This window comes from Lissotriton vulgaris, chromosome 3_1 (assembly GCF_964263255.1).
Source record: "Lissotriton vulgaris chromosome 3_1, aLisVul1.2, whole genome shotgun sequence".
Taxonomy (NCBI): domain Eukaryota; kingdom Metazoa; phylum Chordata; class Amphibia; order Caudata; family Salamandridae; genus Lissotriton; species Lissotriton vulgaris.
In genome coordinates, this window is record NC_141689.1 from 638,407,565 (window position 1) to 638,429,974 (window position 22,410).

At 45.5% G+C, this 22,410-nt stretch overlaps 1 protein-coding gene across 2 annotated transcripts in view; it reads right to left on the reverse strand.

The window, feature by feature from the left end:
* ELL2 (elongation factor for RNA polymerase II 2) overlaps positions 1-22,410 on the reverse strand; it is a 293,745-nt gene that overhangs the window by 128,054 nt on the left and 143,281 nt on the right. For both annotated transcript variants that reach the window (XM_086960927.1, XM_086960928.1), the window contains 2 exons: positions 7,727-7,890; positions 6,059-6,318 (listed from right to left, as the gene is read on the reverse strand). In XM_086960927.1, the coding sequence (XP_086817053.1) occupies positions 6,059-6,318; positions 7,727-7,890 (424 nt within the window). The remainder of the gene's footprint in view (positions 1-6,058; positions 6,319-7,726; positions 7,891-22,410) is intronic.

A 22,410-nucleotide genomic window follows, 5' to 3' on the forward strand; every position in this document is an offset into this window, starting at 1 on the left:
TGTGACGGGCGGCAGAGAAAATGCAATTAAGTCATCTTAAAAGAGAGAACATGTCATTCAAGGCCCTGTACTCTCTATGACCAGAATCAATACTTAAGAGGGAAAACCTGAAATGCAAACGAATACTTTGGAATTCTCTTTAGTGCAAAGCGCAGGATTCATTTGTTAATTTTATTTTCAAAATAGACACAAACGTTGGCCATATTTAATTTACCCCATTTAAAATTATAATTTAAAAACGAATAACGTGCATGAAAGTATATAAAAATCAATGAAGATAACACCTACACTGTAAATATTCTTCGTACTAAACCGGTACAGCAGCACAATGTAGAAGGTAGAGAGTAGAGAGTAGCGAGCAAAACAATGGAAAAATTCAAAAGGACAGTTGTGCAAAATCATTGTACATGAGTAAGCACTGAGGCAAGAGCGTTCCTTGGGTGCAGCATTGAGGCACGAGGCCAAATAAGGACAGGAAGCAGTCACCAGGCCAAAATAATCCTGAAATGAAGTGAGCAGCATGGGCGTGGGCTCCAAGGCGGCACACCAGATTACAAACCGGTCAAGTGGCGTGGGAGTTACTACTGGGTGCTTGTTGAAAGGGCACCAAGCACAGGTGAATCACATGTACAGTGCGACATAACACTTCTTTTTCAACTCAACACAGCGATGCACAAAAGAACCCTTTTAAAAATACACAACCAGTGCCCAAGAGTATGACCTATGCTGTCAGTGGTGTCCAGCCAGGTACGCAAAGTGTCTTTAGCAAAATCATGTCTGTCATGAGCGGTTTGTGAGAAATGAAGGACTTAAAAATTTTATATATATATATATATATATATATATATATATATATATATATATATATATATATATATATATATATATATATATATATATATATATATATATATATATGTTTTAAATCTTCAGGCAAGATTTTGCTCGGCATATTCCTGAGGACACTAGTGTACCTGTCCAACACGTCGACCGTACTTCCAGATCTCAAAGCCAAAGAGGAGAAGAACTGAACACACCGGACAAGTGCATCCATATGCCTCGATTCTCTAGCGTTGGGGGGTAAGGAAGGCACATGGGTCAACTTTACACCCAACATCAAAAATAAACATGGTGCAGGCTTCACCCAGCAGAGTCAAGAAGGGTGAATAACTGGAGCAGGCATAAGGGGCTTTGAGATGGGTCAACTAACAAGTGGCATTAACCAATGCTCCGTCCGTGATATAGCCCAGAGTGTTTGTCAAAGCCTTACCAAGGCTCTGAAGCTGAAGGGCCAGGATACAAAATCTCACTAACCACACTAGTTATTTTTTCCGTCGACAGTTTCGTTTTCAACATTTCTGCTGCTCTACATACTAATACACCCAAGGACACACTTTATCCCATCCTACTTGTGGGGTGTGCCCTTGTTGCGTGTGATGTCCTCTTGCTCTGTCATAGCTTGTTTGGATTTCTGCACTATCGAACGTGTCATGGTTCCCTTCATCACTGGGTGTTTCTTTGCTTGCCAAAGCAAAGAATGCAAAGATTTGGCTCCCCATTCTTAGTGTTTGTTTCTTGGAGGTGGTATACAACAGCCCTCTGAATGTCAAGCATATGCAAGGATCTCTGAGCATGCGTCTGACTTTTGGAAGAAGGATGGGAACTGTACAGCTTGGCTAACATGGAAGTATCCACAACTCAGGGAAGAACTGGGGGTTGGCCCTCATTACAATCCTGCCTTTATTAATCTGCAAGGTTTTAGGATGATGAGTGCTAGTAGTTTATTGACTAGATACAGAAGTAATGGCCACTAGAAAGGCTGTCTTCAATGTCAGAAATTCTCTCACTTGTGCAAGGGTTCAAATGGCTTCTTCATCAGTTGGGTGAGCATGGTATTTAAATTTCACTTTGGTGTGGGGGCTACTCTTGGTGGGGCTACCTTTTTTTGCTCCATCGACGAATATTTAATGCCGGTAGGGGAAAGAGGGTGTTACCTGTGAGTCCTCTGATTTATGTGAAAATGGCAGCCAAGTGGGTCTCGGGTAATGCATAGGTTAGGCTGCTATCCCGCATGTGTCTTAGATATCCTGTTATCTACGAGGTCTTCTTTGCACTAGTGGCTATATCTATTCTACTTGTTGTTGCACTTGTGTACTTTGACTCCTTGAGAATTTCCATTATTGTGTGTGAAAGGCATAGGATTATCGAACTCTAGGTACTCAAGATCTTGGCTGCTAGGCTGAGTCTGGCCGGTTCTGGGTGACAGATCAGTACTCCTTGCATTGTGAGCTAGTCCTGCATTGCTGAAAACATATCCTTTTTAACTGTCAAAGTTTTACTGGGTCTGAGAATCAGGTCCATCTGCCCCACTGTGGAGCTATTAGGATAAAGGTCTGTCATAGTGTCTGAATTTGTCTATTGCGATTGGTAACAGTGGGATTGGTGGAAAGACATACGCAGATGCTTCTCACCAGTTTATCGATAGGGCACGTGAAGTCTTGGCACTTTGCCTTCTCGGGGTTTGCGAACAGATCTATGTCTGGGGTACCCCAGCTGTAGAACACCTGTTCTAGAGTTTCTTGAGTTAGCTCCCAATTGTGGGACGGGTTGCAGTTCTGCTTCGTCTGTCTGCTTTGATGTTTTCAATGCCTGGTAGGTATATTGTCACCAGTGTTGTCCTACTCAGAATCGCTCATTGCCATAAGTCTTGCACTAGTTTCGTTTTTTTTCACATCTTTGTAGTTTGTTTCATACATTTCAAGTAACGGTCCGCAAAAATTATGAGTGAGACTAGGAAGAAAACATGGGCGATTACAATGTACAGTTTGCACATTCAGTATTCATCAGCAAAGTTTATATATAAATCCACCATTCATACAATCCAAGTCTTGTGCTAGTTTCAACAGAAAGTAAGATATCATCCCTCCCCCCACTTGTTGAGGTAAAACAGTGATTATGTTGTCCATTTGGATGAGCACTGTCTTGTCCATTATTTATACTTGGAAGTCTTTCAATGCAAGGAACAGTCTTTGAGTTCTAGTATCTTGGAGTGTTTCACTATTGCTTCTGGGCTCCTTAGGCTCCAGATTTAGTTTTCCCATTTGCACTCGCCATTCTGTGTGGGATGCATCCTTCTGAAACTCTGACAACCACTAGATCTTCCCAACTCCCAGTGGTTTGTGACCATTTGTTATTCAACCATTCCTGAAAAGGGAGCATTTGTAGTTAGGCTTTATGCATGAGCGGATGCAAGAGTCAGTTATTCCCAATAGCTTCATTACTGTCTCATCAGGATTGCCCCTTCTAGTATAGGTGAGCTTGATCTGTTAAAGCCTCGATTCTACTGGGTATTGGGTAGGCTTGTACTGTTCCTCAGTTCAGACTCTGTGGCTTTTTCATTTTTGATGAGCTCTTTATCTCCTAATGTAGTTGTCATACCTCAGAGTGTGATCTCTCCATTGGTGGGAGTGGAGGGGGGTGCGTTGACTACTTTGATGCAGCATCCATGTTTTATTGCAATTAATATCCATTTTTCCAAAGCGACTGACCCCCCCCCCCATTCTTGAAGGAATCCTCGCTATTCTTCGGTCCACTGGTGTTCTGTGTTGTTGTGTGGCTCATGGGGGCCACATGTTCACTGGTCCCCACTCTCCTAGGGCTCTGGCGTCTCACTCTTACTCTCCCTTGAGAGGGAGGTCTCGGAGGGTCGCAGCCTGTGTTGTAATTGCTGGACTAAAGCCTGGTTGTTTACAGGCTGGCCCATGTTGGAAACCCGTTTGCTTGGTAGTCTTGTGGCTGGCAATGCTTTCCTATTTGAAGGACCCATCGAACTGCAATGCTCCCATTACCTTCACAGTTTGCGGTCTTTAAATTGCTGCGGTGCCTCATGCACTACAGAGCCTAAAACAGTGTCCCCCTATGAATGCATGAGACATGTACTGAATGAATGAATTGAAACTCAAGACTTCTAAGAAGGGTGTGTCTTTGGAGCATTGTTCCAGTTAACATTTGCCTGCTGGCTTTTTCTGCTGCATCAAGGGCAGACCTTAGAATGGTGTTTGGGAACGTCTTCCCTTCCTGTCTCACTATCTTGGCTTTTTTCTTATTCTCCTCTGGGAGATGCTGCATGAGGCCCTCTATCTTGTCCCACTGCTGATGGCCCAGGTGGTTGAGGACAGATTTCGACAAACGTGCAGCATATCAGTGGAGAATTGTCAACTACATCTTCCTCCCCATTAGCTCTATTTGTTTACTCCCCCCATCTGTTAGGGGCTCTATTGATGTGAGTGTTACCCTCTTCCTTGCTATGGCCACAATGCTCAACTCTGCAGCCGCATTCCTATTGATGTAGATGGGATCTCGTCAGGAGTGCTTGTGTTTCTCAACACATGGGGCAATAACTGTTGACGAGACTGGCTCCCAAAAGTACTCTATTCTCTGGTTGAGGTGGCTCACTAATATGGGCAGACATAAGCTCCTCTTTTGTGAGAACAATGTGTCTAACAGGAACTCTCTTTTTCCTCATCAAATTGTACTGAGTAGGTGTCTGCTCCTGTATCTATGAGCGACCTGTTGATAGCCAGGTCATATTGTGGAGAAGCTCAAGCTATAGGTGTTCATGTCCTACTCTGGGAGCTGGTGTTGAGGCATTTCCAGACCACGTCTTGTTGCTCTCCTCTTTTGTCCCTTGAGGACAGCAATGTCTTGTTTCTTCAAAGTCTAAGAACTCCTGCTTTTCTACGCGAGGCTCAGTTGTTGATGGTGGTTCCTTCTCTGGCTTCTCAGAGTCCTCTCTTCTCAGTTTCAAGGGTTTTGCTAGTATCCAAAATCCCTGGAGGAATTTGTTGAAATCTTTTCCTTTGAAAGAGCACCACCATTTCAGAATCCAGCTTGCGCTCCTTTTGCTTGACCCCGAGCACCAGTAGTTAGGTGTCCTGTATTGGCAGAGCCTTCCTTCTTGGAGACTGCAGATCTTTGGCCTTAGACTTCTTTTCCTTTGTCCTCTATCGGACGCCTCTTTGTGTTGAAGGGGTGTTCTTCTGGTTGCCATCCTTCCACAGTCAAGTGTTTTGGGGTTGAGGGAGTCTTCAAGGACTTGGAGTCGGAGACTTTAGGCTACTTCGTTAAATTCTGCTGCTTTTTCTGGTCTGATTCCTATGCACTCTCCTTTCGACATGGACTCCTTTAGTGTCAACATCTCTTTCCCATGTAAGTTTGGTGTCCTTGTTACTGTCCAATTCGTCCTCGCTACAGGACATGCCCAGCTCCTTGAGGGACGGATGCTTCTTTTGGGTGTCGACCATGACTTAGTGTGCCCAACATTCTCTCTCTCTCTCTCTCTCTCATCGTAAATGGAAGAAAAAAAATACAGAAAAAAATTACACTGCAAAACCATTGTTTGCCTTCAACAAGGTCACATACTTGAAAGCATGTTAGTCCATATCTAAAAATCTAAACTGGCTACACAAATTCTGTCCCCATTACCTAAAATATAATACGTGAAAAGAAAAATTAACCTAAAGGTTAATTAGATAAGATGCAGCAAGCATAGCAGTGGGACAACTATTCTGTTTTGCTGAAAATACAATGTAAACATGACTTTCAAAGTCCATCCTCCCTCCTAATTACTGTAGAGGGTGTACTGGGCAGCAAGCAACTATCTTGGTGCTTCTAATAGGACAACAGTACGATATCTAGGGAAAAAATGTCAACGTGAAGCAGCAGCCCAAAGCAGAAGTTGAAGACATACCAGTTCAAAATGGCTCAAGTCCAAGAAAAGTGGCCATTCCCAGCACAGTTCGACCTTATTATAGTCAGACAATCTGCATTGACTCGGAATCTTTCAACTCTGCTTGTGATCACAAGCTACTGGCCTTATAACAGATACATAGAAGGAAATATTAATACCCCAACCCCCACCCAAACGAAGACTAATAAACGTATATACAAATACACACGCAGCTGGTAAATTCTATATGTTTAAAAATGCACGTCCTTGACAATACGTTAATAAAGAAACGGGAAGGTGCAATGAGGCAACAGGTCTGGCTGTCCTCACCTGTAGCAGGACTGCTCCAAGGGAATTCTTGTCTTTTTGATTAACACCATCTTTCTGTAAGCGAATAAGTAGCTCTGGCTTCTTGTAGGTCTTCAGTGCCAGTAAATGAATCACCCTGTCCCTATAAGGCCGCTGAGCAATGCTGCTGTTTGTGCCAGTCTTTCGTAGTGTGTTTGCAGGGTTAATAGGAGCCGACCTTTTCCTTTCAGGCACTGCATCTGGAACACTTTGCACTGGTTTACGGATATGTACTCGCTTACCTAATCAAATAAAAATATTAGGATTTCAATCTGTAAATTTATTTTGTGGGGTCAATTTACAAAGTGTTAGTACTTTAAAATTAGACACCGTTTGCATTTTTTAACTTTTGCAGTAAGTTTTGTAAAACGTAAACTGCACTCGAGAAATATCCTGCATCTCAGAAATTAAATAGTAGTCAAGAGATGTGATGTTCAACAGTTAAAATGTCCCTGTAAGTGACGAACACACTGGAGTTTGAAACGCTTTCAGCTTCACATTGCACATGTGCAGCAGGGTCTCCAGCTATACCTTTGGAACCCAAATCTTCATGCATAATAGATGTGTGCTGCAGTAACCTTGTGCACAGAAAGTGGCTCTTCAGGTTACACGGGACTGCAGCTACCCAGTGCCTGAAACGTAGCAAAGATGGGGAGGGGGAGGGGGAGCTGAGCGGGCCTGGGGAGCGATGAAGTAAAGTGTAAGTGGGAGGGAGGGAGGCCACAGCAAGTTTACACTTGCAGTGCAAATTAAGGGGACGACCAGGCAGGCTACATCTGGATTTAATAATCAGTCCTGTATGATCGTTTAAGACACTGCTGTTTTAGGAGAATGGGGTGACTGCTTGTGCAGAGCTCATTGCTTCTATGAGAGAATACCAGTCGATGTTCTAAAGAAATAAAAATAGAGACTCCATTCTGAAATACCACAGCCAAGTAGGTCTTTAGGGGAGAATTAGAAACAGTTGTTCTAGGGAATATGAAAATCTACATGTTTTTACTTTTCAGTTCTACTTTGTGTGCCAACAGAAATGAATTCCTCTAAATTTACCATCTCAGCGTACAATTCATGTTTAGTGTAATAAAATGGAAAAATATGCGTATTCTCTAGGATTTTACACAAACTATACAGTCTTCATGTGAAAGCCTCATACAACTGACAGAGTACTCTGTATACATGTCACCTGCCTGTTCTACTCACCAAACTCAAGATATGTGGGTACCATAAATTGCAAAGCACTTGGAAGTAAGGGACGGTTTAGCTATATAATACCGGACAATAAGAAAATACAGACTTGAAAATGGATGCGCACAGCGATGGCAACACTACTGGGATGGACTGTAGTTGTTCGAGGGACAAGAGCAACAGCATTAGTTGCAATTCGAGAGAGATTATGTTACATATTTTTATGAGAAACGAACTTGCACTTATTACGAGATTGAAGTTAAAGAATTCTGGTGGTAATTTATAATCTTATGATGACCTTGAACTACTTGACAAAAATGGAAACTTCCGTCTTCTAAACCCTCGCCGAAATACTCGGCAAACCCACGACTAGTGTTGCTTTCGATCACAGCTCATTGATAAACATGTAATTAAAGACATAAAAAAATATACACCATTAGCATAAAATGGCACCAGCATCCATACCTATAGAGGGCCCTCCCGGTTTGATGACTTTCGTGCTTCTGCTGCGGGAGTCTTCGTCCGCCTGGGTCACACGCTCTCTCGTGATCTGATAGGAGTCGTTCGTGGCACATACGGTGATTTTGTCCTGTATGAATCCCAGGCAGTTTAGCTGGGATGTCCCAGAACTGCAACAATAGAGCAAGTTAACAGTTTAACAAAAGCGAATCTTAAATAAGCACGGTTCAGCAAAAACTCCAAGGCTAAGAAGGCTCTTGCACCTACCTTTACAGAACAGTTGAAGGGAACAGAGTTTTCTCTCAAGACGAATAAAGCAGTCTCACAATCACACCTCGCCAACTACTCTTAAATTACAACACCTCAAATTCTGAAAATCTTTCAAAGCTATGGAATCATAGCATTTATGTCACTCACCACCATAAATCTACTTAAAGTGGTCATCTAGAATTCTGAAATAAAAAATTAGTTAAAACAGGGCTTCCTGGTTGTATTCCTGAATGCTTAATGGAATATGCCACTCGCCAGTCAATGTTCTCAGCCAGCATCTGCTTCACTCCAGTATAACAAGCATCGACCAAGCCAATAATAACGTATTGTATGGTGAAAAAGTTTTTTACCAAGACTGGGTGGTTCCAGAACATCAAAAGCTTAACTGGCATACAAACCAGGCACGGCAAAAGTCACTTTCAGAACAGAACGCAGCAGTCAGTGCAAGCTTCCTTCACATTCAGCAGTGTCACAGCAGGGGAGCGGGGGGCAGTGCAAGCTCCCCTCATGCTTGAGCATTTTGGAATGGTGATATTGGGGGATAAGCAGGAATACAATACTGGGGGAGCAGAGAAAGACGAGCCAGCAGAAAAGGGAGAACGTGTTAACACCGAAAGTGCACATGGCCTTATCTGGAGCAGGATAACCAATCCTACAACTTCCATATGTAATGTATGTTACATTTTCAATGCCTTCGAGTTTCGGTGCAATTTTATGAGGCCATATCTGGAGTATCCCAGCCCAATTCACAGGGCCCAATTTAAAAGGGAGAGGAAAGAAGTCTGGCTACCCGTCAACTATAAATGCCTGGTAGCAATCCACAGGGATTGCTATAGAATACATTCATGCTCAAATGTTCCTTCACTGCCCACCCTCTGTTCTAAATAATTTTAACACACCATCGGGTCCCATTATCGCTTGTCTTCATTTTACTGTGGCAACAAACGAATGTAATGCTTTACATACTTTAAGCATGGTTTCATACTACGCAGTGTAATTGAATAAATACTAAACATAAAAAAAATCCTCTTAATCTATTTGTATACTCCTAAAATCTAAAATAAATACACGTGTGGGATACAAAGTATTTTCTAAGAATGCAGTCTGCTCCTTTTAGGTGCCTTAGGTAGTTCATTTGACAATCTCGGATTACAAAAAAAAAACACAAATAAAAATCACTATACAGACCAAGCACCAAACCTTTATATTTGGTTATCACATCAACACTAAATAGAAGGGCCATCAGTGTGTCACATAGGACGTCATGTACACCAGCCTAAAGGTGTATTTTTGACGGCATGAAGAAAATCTATGCCTTGTACCAACTCGACTTATAATAAATGGCAACAGAAAGGGACTTTCCAAAAGCTACTAAAGGCGCAAAGATATCTGATCTGCTTGGTGACTGGAGAGCCCAAGACCCACCTCCAATTAAAACAATAAGTGGTAACAAGAAAATGGTATCCAAGCTGGATGGTCCAACTTGATGAGCTCTAGTAAAAGCAAACAATGTGCAAGAGGCTTTATTAATTCGATGTTAACTTGTAAGGTATTTTACCTTTTCAAATCGGTTATAATGCATCTGGAATAGAAAATAGCTTGCGATTTTTCAGCGATTTTTCAGCTCAGCGTAGATGGAACTAGCAAATCCTATGCTTAAAAGCTCAGTTCAGCAAGCACTTGGCCAGAGCCGGTTTTGGTTCCCAGTCCGGCCCTGCATACAAAACGTACCTTCATGGCAAATTAGAATCAAGTGATATTGATTATAGCCAGGAAACAATTGTCGATCTAATGTAAAACACCTCCTCTAGAGAAAGAATGTATAAACTTGCCCTGTACCCATTATAGTGCACCCAAATTTATGAACACATGTAATTAGTGTGGGCATCTATATTTTGGAGTGATCTGCAAAATACATAGAAGCAATATTTAAATTCATCCGAACGCCAATAGGACTTCAGAAGCATTTTTTGGGACAGGCTTGAGAACAAACAGATGAAACAGCCTCAAAGTAGCAAAGAACGATGGATTTAACCAAGATGTCTTGACTGGGGGTTAAGGTTTGATTTGTTCCGCATGTCGTCAATTATTTGTATCTCCTTTGCTCAAATGATTTTTAGGCAGTCTCTGCTGAGGGACTTCACCTTGAACCCCAATGGCATGCTCTTAGAAATCAGGAGGAGTCAACTCACTTTTCGAAGGACATGTGCATTCAGACAAGATAACTGATGCTTAAAATAAAGAATGCATTGCCTAAGAACAGAAATAAACAAGAATGGAAGTTCTGACAAACACTACAGATTCACAAAAGCACAGTACAGAAGATGCTCTTCTGCTTCACTCATTTTCAGTATGAAGAACCAATCATGAAGAACGACCTCTTGTGAACTAAGGAGGATAGGCCACAGAAACTTCAAAAAATATAGAAAAGCACAAATTACTTGCCTGTTGTAACATTTTTTGGTGGATACGCCAACCGTAGATTCCTAACCCTGGGATACTGTCAAGGTGCCAGACAATCTGGAAAATGTTTCTCCACAGAAGCGCAGCAGTGGGCTGCGAGGTGGTGAACGCGAGATCCATGCGGACGTCACCCCGCCCTAGAAGTAACTAAGTGAAGCCACCCTGCACGCTGAGAGCAGTTTGTCTTTTCCTTTTGTGCAGCCTTAGAAGGAATATGCTACTTACCAGTATGAATCTGTTCTTGGCATGTAAGGCTGCTGACATTCATATCTGTGCATAGATCGCCGCCTAGTGTTGGGTCCGGATGATTGCACATTGTTGTCCTGGAAGAGTCTTCGAAGTATCACGAGATAGGTGGCTCCTCCCCAGGACTAGAGTGCGCATGGGCATCCTCTCCATCCTCAGATTGTTTTTCGCCATTGTGGCAGAGATGGAGTATGATACAGTAAGATATGTCCATGCTAGAGATTAATTTTGAGTGCTACAGCTGCGACAGGCACCGGGGAGGAGGGCGGGCGATATGAATGTCAGCAGCCCTACATGCCAAGAACAGATGCATACTGGTAAGTAGCATATTCCGTTCGAGGCATGTGGGCTGCTGAATTCATATCTGTGCATAGAATGTATAGCAGTCTCCCCCCTAGCGGTGGTTGCCCGTGCCAGCTGCAGCAGTCTGAAAAAGAGTTTTGAGTACAGCCTGTCCAACAGCTGCTTGGAGTGTACATCTACACAGTAGTGTTTGGTAAATGTATGTATGGTAGTCCATGTGGTAGCTCTACATATGTCTTCTAGAGGAATGTTTCCTAGGAAAGACATGTATGCCCCTAACTTGCGTGTTGAATGCGCTCTTGGGGGAACTGTTAATGTGCGTTTAGCTTTCTGATAACAAATTTGTATGCACTTAACAATCCATCTGGCTATACCCAATTTGGAAATGGGGTTGCCTTTGTGCTGTGGTGAAAAGGCATTAAAGAGTTGCTTAGTTTTCCTGAAAAGTTTTGTACTGTCTATATAGTACAGGAGAGCTCTTTTAACGTCTAGGGTATGTAGAGCTCTTTCTTTTTGAGAGGAATTTTATAGGATTCAAGAGGATTTTCAAATCTGATTATCCTTTGATAAATAGTAAGTCTGTCGGAGTCGATATGCAGCTTCGACTGCTCATCATAGGAGGGCTCTTGGTACACAATGTCCTCTTCTAAAGAATGACTCCTCTTCCCCATTGACACCTTGGGGGTTTCGATCCCCGTTTTCGGATCGAACGCCTTAGGGCGTGCAGTTGGGGGCAGTCCGAATTTTATTGGTGGCATAGTGTCTTTAGACAGACTGACCTTCTTCGGGGCCGGCGTCGATATAGGTTCGATCGACTTTGCCTTTTCACCAATATGTTTTTGGATGTGCGTCGACTTGGGCGCTTGTTGCGTTGGAGGCGCGCTCTTCTGCCTAGATTAGATGTAGTCTTTGGAGCAGCTTTTGGATTTCGGCTCGAGGCCTTTGACGAGCTGTGGCCTGTCGACTCGTTGCTTTGGATCGAGAACCTTCCGAGACTCGAGTCCCTTGTTTGCCTCGCTGTCCGTCGAAGTCGACCTCGTCGGCTCGACGTGCTCGACTTTAGTTTAGGACTTCAGCGTACCAATCTTCGGATCAACATCCTTCATTTGTGACCCCGCAGGGTCGTTGACATTTCTTTTCTTCGTCGAATCCGATGGGTTCGAACTCTTCGATCCGAAGACTGTCTTCAGCAGTTTCGGTTTAGTTTTCGACTCAATGGTTTTCGGTTTCGCTTTAAGTAGTTCGACCGATTGCTCGTGTGAAATATTCTTAGCCGGGCCGAGACGCAGGGCTATAGAATCTTCGTCATGATCTTGGTTAAGGCCTTCTGGCGATGCCTCGACCTGAGCCCTTGGGAGTTTTGCAGTGTCTGTTCAGGGCCCTGTTTCCACTGTTGGGCCTGGTTCATCGCTCGAGTCGTCATCGACGGCTCCAATGGGTGATACCTCGTCCCTTACCTCGACTACGTTTTCATCTTCGACGTTCTCTTTGTCGTCTTCATGATAGTTGTAGTCATGCTCCGAACCGGGATCCGACTGCTGTTCCCCGACCTCAGTCTCGACGACCTCATCGTCTTCATCGAAGATATTCACCGGGTCGGGCGCTGGCTTCGTCATAGTTTGCCTCGCTGCGCGTCGGAGCCTAAGCGTCTTCTTCGACCTGAATTGAGCACAGGCTAGACAGTTAGCCTCATTGCGCTCCGGTGATAAGCACTTGTTGCACACCGGGTGTACATTGGTGTGCGGGTACTTAGAGTTACAAAGGGGGCATCGTTTGAACGGGCACCGTTCCATCGACGATCGGGCCTCTGGTGTCGAAAAGGCCACTCGGCTCTCTTAGATGTCCTGCTGGAGAAGAACCGGAACAAAGAACTCGGCACAGATCGAAATAACAATACAGACGACCCCGAAGGCCTTTTGGCCTTTAGAAAAGTTTGCGAACTTGAGTAATACATCCAAACCCAATGGCGGAAAAAAACAATCTGAGGATTGAGAGGATGCCCATGCGCACTGTAGTCCGGGGAAGGAGCCACCTATCTTGTGATACTTTGAAGACTCTTCCAGGACAACAATGTGCAATCATCCGGACCCAACACTAGGCGGCGATCTATGCACAGATATGAATTCAGCAGCCCACATGCCTCGAACACAGAACATGAAAACTGTTGCTGTCAGCAGTCTGAATACTAACTAGGGACCAGTTTAGATGTAAAAGGCCACACCACAGAATGTGGTGGTAGAAAGGCAATGAAGAACCGGAGGTGATATAGAGGACCAAAAGAAGGGTTATTGAAGATGGGTATCTTGTTTTTCAGACAAAAAACTTCGAGCTGCTGATTCCTCGCCTTCGGATAGATACCAAAGCAGTGACGCCCCAGGTAGAGGAGCTGTGAAGTGGACTCAGACCAAAAACACCTGACCGCGCATGCAGATCGCCCTTTCCACTAGAACTAGCTGTCAAGGCTGTAGTGGCTCGTGAATATGTGCACTGATGCTCTTGTCACAGCCTGCTAGATGTTAAGAACAAGCACTCCACAGGTCAATGCAGAGGTAGCAGCCTGAGCCTTTCTGCGTAATTATAAATATTAAAACTAGTGGTTTGCCAAGGACTCCTTTGGTTGCTACTCCAATGCTGATTTGGTACCACCCAACGATAGACAGATCAGGGTAATGATAAGAGAAAAGCATTAATATTTTAAGCAGCAAATAAATTACTGAAACAAGTATGAGCTAACCTCCGCTAATGAACTGTCGTATTTAATTAGACAATTCATTTAAAAACATCAGCAGAAGGGCAAAATCGCACAGATAAAAATACATATATAGTTTCATGTGTCTGAACAATACACAAACAATAGGCAGTGGTTCAATAGGTTGAGCTGCATAGATATATATTCATAACAGCTCTCAGGTCAGTCCAAAAAAGGATACATGGAGACCAGTCTGTAAGTGACAAAGTCGACGACTATTCGACCTCAGTAGTGTTTTTGAAGTCATCAGGACAGAAACAATGAAAAACACATAACTTGGTCACAGCGAGTGCCCCAATGAATTTAAGAAGCACGTGTTGAAGATCCAATGACGTACTGTGAAAAGGACTAATCAGAAATCTATACCAAAGAGATAGATAACAATTATAAAGTTAAGGTGCTTACACGAATGAGGATGTACAGTGACTGGAAGCGAAGAACACCTTTAAGGCACCAAAATAGGTGGACAGCACCTCAAAACGAGATAAGGCTGAAAGTGGGGCAGAGGGCAAAGCATTGAAACGCTTTATAACTTGGCCAAATATAAATTCACATAAAAAACCTCTCTTCAAACACTTTGTTGGCTTGATAGGTAGATTCCCAAGCAGGCCAAATCATCATTTGGCACATTACAGACCTATTTGAGGAACACATATTTCCCATTAGGCTTGTTTGCAAAAGACTAATTGCAGGGCAGCGGGGGACGAATATAGGTAATCGGCCTTTCCACCGCGAAGGAACTAATATGGTTGAGTAGTGGGGACACCTCCTCCCGCCCTCCGATGCAAAAAGACTCCTGAATAGTAGTCTTTTTATACTTTTTTTCTGACTCACCCATTGAGGTGGAGTTTTTTTCACCATTTATCGATTTTTGCTAAATAGGGTTACAGCGAACGAGGATTGGATGTGCCTTTTAGGGGGTACATACCGTTCAGTTACCTGGTTGAATCGGTCCTGATGAAAACCTGGCATATCCCACCTATGGTTGAAACATGTAGACCAGCACACATATAAAAGATACTCTCGGCCTTAATATACCCTCACAGTATCTGCCCCCCCCCCTTTTAATATTCTCCAGTTACTTGTAAATAAAATGTATCCTCCCACTAAGTTAAACCAGGACAATTTTTAACATACTTTTTTTCTGCACTTACACTCACAACCTGCTCCACTGTAATTCAGGTGTAGAAGCACACCCTGATGACGCTAGGCCGCTAGGGTGGACCCCGATGATGAAACATGTCACCACTAGGCTGGTGAGTGAGGGGTTTTTAACAAAAGGATGAACTCTTTCCTTTTGTCAGTTGACCACCTCATTAGGAATCTCTTTTGACCTTCCAATGATGGTACTCCTCTCTTGGTTTATTTAGTCTTTCCACAGGGGAACAGGAGTACTCTCCGTTCACTTTGTGTGAACACGATCCCTTGCTCTCCCCTTTGTTAGCATATTAATAAGTAGATTCCCAAGCAGGCCAAATAATAATTTGGCACATTACAGACCTACTTGAGGAACATATATTTCCCATTAGGCTTATTTGCAAAAGACTAATCTTTCTTCTCCGAGCATTTATAATAATTTTTTGGTGCGATAGGAATGTCAACCAACGAAACCAAACGGGCCCCATTACCACACAAGCCAATTGACCGTCAGACCAATGGAGCCCCCTTCCTTGCTGTGCATAATCCCCAATAGCATACGGTACAATAATACAAAAAGAAAAAACACTCAAACCGCCCACGGCTCGTAATAATCCAAACACCTGCTGTGCCACCAATCTTACTCGCCTATCCCAGTCCATGACAATCAAGTAGCTAACTCCCTGCCCTCAGCCTCCATGAACCACTCTTATGGGGGGCATGGCTCCAACTGAAGCCCACGAAAGGCTGCCCATCCCGCACACACTGTGTAACATTGCCTGGGGCAACGCTTGGCTATGTAAATTGGGTGTTCCAATCCCATACTGTGATTCCAGCCACCCCCGCCAAATTTCCAGGGAGGGGGCCGGGCATCCTTTCATGACTTCATAATGTCCCCCTTGGCAATAACCAGGACCAACCACAGCAGGGCCCATGTGTTTTGATTACAGTCTACTCCCCTCTGTGATGTGCAGCAAAGCCTCAGCAGGGTCAGTCCCAAGACACCTAAGCAGCCACGCACCACCCCTCCCCAAATAGGTGCTGGAATGCCACAGCTCCAAACTGGGTCGAAAATCTCCCATTTCCACGCCGCAGCGCAAGCAGCTGGCACTCAATCTGCTCCCTCCTCCATAGTCTCCCTCATAAAGTAGAGCCAGTGTATATAACACAGCTGCATCAAGCAATACTGGGAGGCGATGGTCGCCTCACGTGGAGAGGCAAGCACCTCCTTTCAGTCCTCATCAGCAAGGAGCCCAAACACAATCTCATGCCTTCCACAGGGATCCCAAGGGTGTCTGGGGGGTTGCCATCAGCTACCTGTGTATGTTAGGAATTTTATGTTCAGCGGTGTCCATCAGACGCAACTTGCCCTCCAGGGGGCTGAACTCTAGGACCTCAGCCAGATGCCCGACGTGGGGTGTAAAGGTATGACAAACTTAAAAATATTTTTAAAAATTGGGCCCGGTGTATACTATACTCCTCCTGAAGTGCAGTAAAGGGGTTAAGTGAACCATGCTGGAATACACCACTAAGCCGCAAGAGAACAATGAAGTCCTAGCAGCAAAATCCCAGCAGCTCAGCCGTCTGGCGCAAAGCCATGCCTACCCACAGAGGAATTTCTATGGTAACTCTTCCCATCCAGCCCTGAGAGGCCACCACCTCCTTACAGACCCTTAAGGACAACACCCGTTGCTGGAGGTAACAGTGAAGGAGATGCCCCCACATACAGTAAGTGCTGCAGGGGTATTCCCCAAGCACCCACCCCTCTGACATGTATGCTGGGTCTCTGTAACCCCAGGACCACAAGTTACTCAGGACAGCGAGCTGGGCAGCTTTGTAATAGGATCACACGTCTGGTGTGGCAATGCCACCATCGTAGGTTGATGTGTAGCATCAGAGGTAAGCCCTGATTCTATAGAAAACCCAGTGGAAGAGAGTTTCTGTGCACGAAGAGGGATGCTGGGACTGTGAACATGAAGTTTTGAAGTTGGCAGAGCAAATTGGGAGAGCTATCATCTCAAAGATAGCCAATCCCCCCCAAGAGGGAGAGAGCCCCAGAACTTCAAGTGAGCAGTCAGTCTGCCCAGCTCAGACTGGATGTGTTGCTCCAAATGCCCAATCTGCACCTAAAGTAATGTAGCCCCCCCTACCCCCCCCCAAGTAGCGGAACCCCTGCAGGAGAATCTGGGGATCCGCCACCCAGGACAGCTCTGGGATACATTCTCCCACAAAGTACACCGATGACTGAGATTCACCAAAAGACAAGAGAAATCGGCATACATTCTCAGCATCTGTAATGCATGGGGCTCTAAAAGATGAACATCTATCAGGAACATGGGAGCGTAGTAAGCATACAGTGCAATCCTTCCCTCTACACCAGACTCCACCCCCTCGAACTCCCTCAACAGCGCATCTACCCTGGCCAACTTCTCCAAGGGCTCAAAAACCAGTGCGAAGAAGAGCGGTGAGAGAAAACACCCCCCCTGGTGTACCTTGCTCAACACGAAAAGAAGCAGACTATGCCATCCCCAACCATGCCTGAGCAAATAAGTCTGTATATAGGAACTTCACGCAGCTGATATACAGGGGTCCAAGATTGATTTTGGCCAAGAGATAGAACAAGTACGACCACCCGACCGAGTGAAAGACTTTGTGGAAGTCTACCTGACTTAACATAGTAGTACCTTGAAAGGGCTAATGCACTACTCACCCTACAGATGTTATGGCTCGTAGACATGCCTGGCATAAAACCAAACTGAAGCACAACAAAGAACCTTCGGGTCTAGAACATTAAAAAAAAAGAAGGGAGACAACATCAAAGATAAACCCCGGGGGATATCCGTTTATTAGTCAGAATTCTTCACCCACCAAAGGTGGCATGCTTCATCATTGGGATTCTCCTTGTGATGGGTAAACCTAATCCCGCCACAGGCTACAACGCTACAATGTCCATGGACTCGACAATTCTCGCTCCGGTGCCTACTCGATTCACGGGTTCACACTCTGCGACTCTGGGCAATAGCTTGCTTAATCTCCACAACGGCCCCTCGTGGCGGGATGCCTGGCTTTCACCTTGCGGATACCCTGCCGGGGTTATCTCACAGGGAATACCAGGACGGGTTCCCTTAGCAAGCGCTTAGAAACCGCTCGGTGATTTGCGCTATATAAATTCCTGTACATTTTACATTTACATTTGTTACGTTATGTTATGTTATGTTACGTGCATTTGTACTGCGCACAGCTGCCCCAGCCAATGGGGCGTCCCGGCGCATGGCAAGGTAACACGCAACAGCCACAAGAAACAACAGCTAAAGAGAAAAAACCAGGTTAGAATAAGAACGTTTTAATGGCTTTACGAAAGGAGAAAAGATCATCCAGCAGCCGAATCTCCACCGGGAGGGAGTTCCACAGTTCGGCCGCTTTGACCCGGAAGGAACGACCACCAACACGGCACAGCTTATATCGAGGGGCGATAGTAAGAGCTTGGCCCAGAGATCTCAGAGGGCGAGTGGGGACGTACCAGGATAGGAGGTCCGTAAGAATTTGAGGAGCCATACCCTTTAGAATCTTGAAGGCTAGACACAGTACCTTGAATTGGATTCTGGCCCTGACTGGCAGCCAGTGCAACGCTTTCAAAGTACTGGAAACAGGGCAGGATCTAGGAAGACCAACGATTGCTCTAGCGGCAGCGTTCTGCACGCGTTGGAGGCGGGTGACTTCGGCCAGGTTAGCCCCCACCTGGAGAGAGCTGGCATAATCCAGGCGCAATATAATAGTCGCCTGTATTACCAACTGCCGGGTGCGGGGGTCGAAGAACTTCAGGACTAGTCGCAGAGCCCGGAGGATTCCAAAACAGCAGGCAGCCGTTTTCTTTGAGTGCCCCACAAAACTGAGATCCATCCACACTCCCAAGTTTTTTAATTCAGTCACCGGAAGCGGGGCCGACCCAAGCTCCGAAGGCCACCACCTGTCCCCCCAGAGATCCGCCCTTCTACCGACGATCATGATCTCGGTCTTCTTCGCGTTGAGCTGGAGACAGTTGGCCTTCATCCAGCTTGCCACCGCCCTAAGTCCACTCTGAAACCTGGGGCATCCTGGTCCGCATCCCCGCTGATCGTAACCGCCAGCTGGGTGTCATCGGCATTAGACACCATGGTCATACCCCACTGCCTGACAACCTCAGCCAGCGGTCTCACATAGATTGAACAACGTGGGGCTCAGCGAGGATCCCTGCGGCACTCCCTGTTTCAGAGGATGGAACTTGGACTGGAACGGTGGCACCGCAACGCTGAAGAAGCGACCAACGAGGAAGGACCGGAACCACTGGAGGGCGGATCCCCCCACTCCAATCTCCTCCAGACGATGCAACAGGATAGGATGAGAGACAGTATCAAAGGCGGCGCTTAGATCTAATAATACAAGCGCCGCCGTCTGTCCTGCATCCATCACTGTGCGAAGATGTTCAGCCATGGTGAGGAGGGCAGTCTCCGTGCTGTGTCCAGCACGGAACCTGTTCTGTGTGGGGTCTAAGATGTTAGCTCGAGTGAGGTGGTCGGAAAGAACCTTGTTCACGTGGGCCTCCACGACTTTGGTCGGCCAAGGGAGCAGGGAAATAGGCCGATAATTTTCCGGCTTTTCCGGGTCCAGGGAGGGTTTCTTTAGAATAGGAGAAACCACAGCCCGCTTCCAGCTTGCTGGAACTGTACCCGAGGCCAGCGAGATGTTAATCAGGGAAAGTACCGAGGTACGACCCACAAACAGCTGGTCTCTAAAGAGGGCTGGCTTAAGCGGATCAGCGGGCGACCCGGATTTCACCTGCTGGGCCAAGATGTCAAATCCCTCAGATGTCAACGGGGGCAACACATGAAGCAGAGAATCTCTATGGATGTTACATAGAGTACCTGCCGGTGGCCTAGTATCAGGAAATGTTAGGTAGATGTTCTGAACTTTTTCTAAAAAGAACAAGGCAAGAGCCTCACAATGCGCCGTGGAGCTCGTTGTTATAGCTGAGGCCCGCTTTGCCACGAGGTCTTTTACCACTTTGAAGATGGTTTTTGATGGATTGGGGCTATTGCCGAACTCCGCAGCATAAAAAGCTGCCCGGGCCCGGCATATAGCGCGATGGTAAATTTTAACGGCAGCGAGATAAGCGACCTTCTTCCCGCGGTCTTACACCTTCCGCCATTCCCTCTCTGCTCGCCTACAACTGCCCTTGAGTGCGCGTAATGCACTGTCATACCAAGGGCTTGACTCACTGGAGCTGATTTTCCTAGTCGAGATGGGAATCAGGGAATCAAGTGCCCTAGTAACCCACAAGCAGAACCTATCGTAAGGTGACGTCGCAGGAAGAGTTCTTAGCTGAGCCATCCTGAAGATTGTCTCTTCAGGTCAAAAACAACTAGTGCAGTATAGTCGCCCTGACGAAGTTCTTGGTGTAAAATGAACGAAACGAGTTGGCTGCCTGGTGCTTGGTTTCGAATTAAAGAGAAGAATAAAGAAACCTGCACATTGCAAATATTGGATGGACATTCATAAATTACTTTTTCTTCTGATATTTGAATTGGGGGGTGCAATCTACAGTTGGCAAAAGTTTATGTTGATTGTCTTGATCGCCCCTTGGAAACTGCAGGGGCAGTGGTGTTGCACAACGTGAGAGCAAAATGCTTGAATGTCAGCTTGACTAGAGGAGGGTTTTGTAAAAAGGATTGCTGCCCTTTATCTTGAGGGAGGTGCGTCACACACTTCGTAGTGTGTCGGGTTGTGCTTTTTTTTCTGGTTGTAAACAGAAAGAAAAGATCACTGGTTTTGAATTTTGTATCGTTTAGAGTTTATTATTTTTACATTTCATACTTTCTTTCATGACTTATATTCGTGTGAGAAAAGACTAATATACTAAGCAGCAGCACACACTGGTCCTGACAAAAGCCACAACCCCTCTAAGGAGGGTCAAGAGGCTGAAACATGGAGATCTTTTTCTGTCGTCGCCAACCTGCAGGTATGCATTACCCTGGCTAGTGTCTTTTGTTTTAATCCTAGCCCCAGGATGAGCCAATAAAGTTGCATTACGTACCCGGTAGCTAGTTGTACTTCACTTCCACACAATTTTAGGTTTTTTTGCGCTGCGCACCTCACACCACCTAGCTTCTTATCCATCATTGTTGGATTTAGTACATCCAAGACTAACAATAAAACATCCCAGAGCTCCTCCCTCTCAGAGAGGGGGTTGTAGCCTGTAGCGGGACTAAGTTTTCCATTTATGAGGAGAATCCCAATGATGAAGCATGCCACCTTTGGTGGATGAAAGATTTGTCCTAATAAAGGGATATCTCCAGGGGTTTATCTTAGATGTTGCCTTTCTTATTTTCTGTTATTGTTCTAGACCAGAAGGTTCTTTGTAGTGTTTTGGTTAAAAATTGGGGAGCAAACTGACAGGTCTTAAAATATTGTCTCTTCACTTTGACCCTTTTCCCCTCGTGTATACATAAAACCAAACTGGTCAGCGTATTTATCTTTATTCTATTGGCCAGGACCTCAATATTTAGAACAGAGATTGACCAATATAAGTCACAAAGATAAAGTGGCTGACATGGCTTCGGTAGAACGAATATAACCAAGCGTTGCAGCAGTATGCCCTCCAGGGCTTCTGAAAAGTCTCTCTTCCCCCAATATACCCCCCCCCCCAACAAGTGGGACCAGAAGAGTGCCCATGTGGCCTTGTAAAAGTGGGCTGGGAGGACAACGGGTTCCGGCGTTTTCCCAGGTCAAAGTTGCACCAACGCAAACTTCCCCCACCCCCCCCAAAAGCCAATTCATCCAAGATATCCAAGTTTTCGACTGAGGGAGCAGGTCGATGGGTCTAGCACAAATGCTGCCATCTCTGTGGGCTCAGACTACTGGCAAGTGCAGCATAATACACAAAAACGCTTGGAGATGTGCAGTTCACTAAGCACTCTCTCACCTCAGGCATTTGTCATATGAGAGATAGGCTCCAAGGAGTCTAAAGCGGAGCACAGCCAATGCAAGATTCTGCTCAACTGGTCGCCCCACTGATCGATCCGGCTCTGGGTTGCATACAAGCCACTTGTGCCGCACCCATCAGGGTTTGACGCAGGATAGAACCAGTATGGGTCGAATCCCTAAGGAACGCTAGCAGGACTACAGATCCCGAAGTCTTGCGGACCTAAAGGCATCTAACCGTTATGCTGGGCCATGTGAAAGCTATTTTTGAAACCCCAGAAAGTGGATTTCCAGGCCTCCCAGAGGGTCACAGGGCAAGCGACTAAGCCCACATTGTGCTGCAAGTATTCCAGAGTGGCGTTGTGTAGAGCAGTCTTAAACTCACTACTAAGCAAGGTCCTGTGACAAATGCCAGCGTGCCAGGCCACTCGAGTCCCCAACTTCCACTCACAGCTCCGCCGGCGCCTGGTCAGAGAGTCCACATGCCAGTATATGTGCCTCCTGTACAGTCTACCTGTGAGACCGGGGTGGAGAAAGCAGTCTAGTCTAGAGAAGGTCAGAAGGT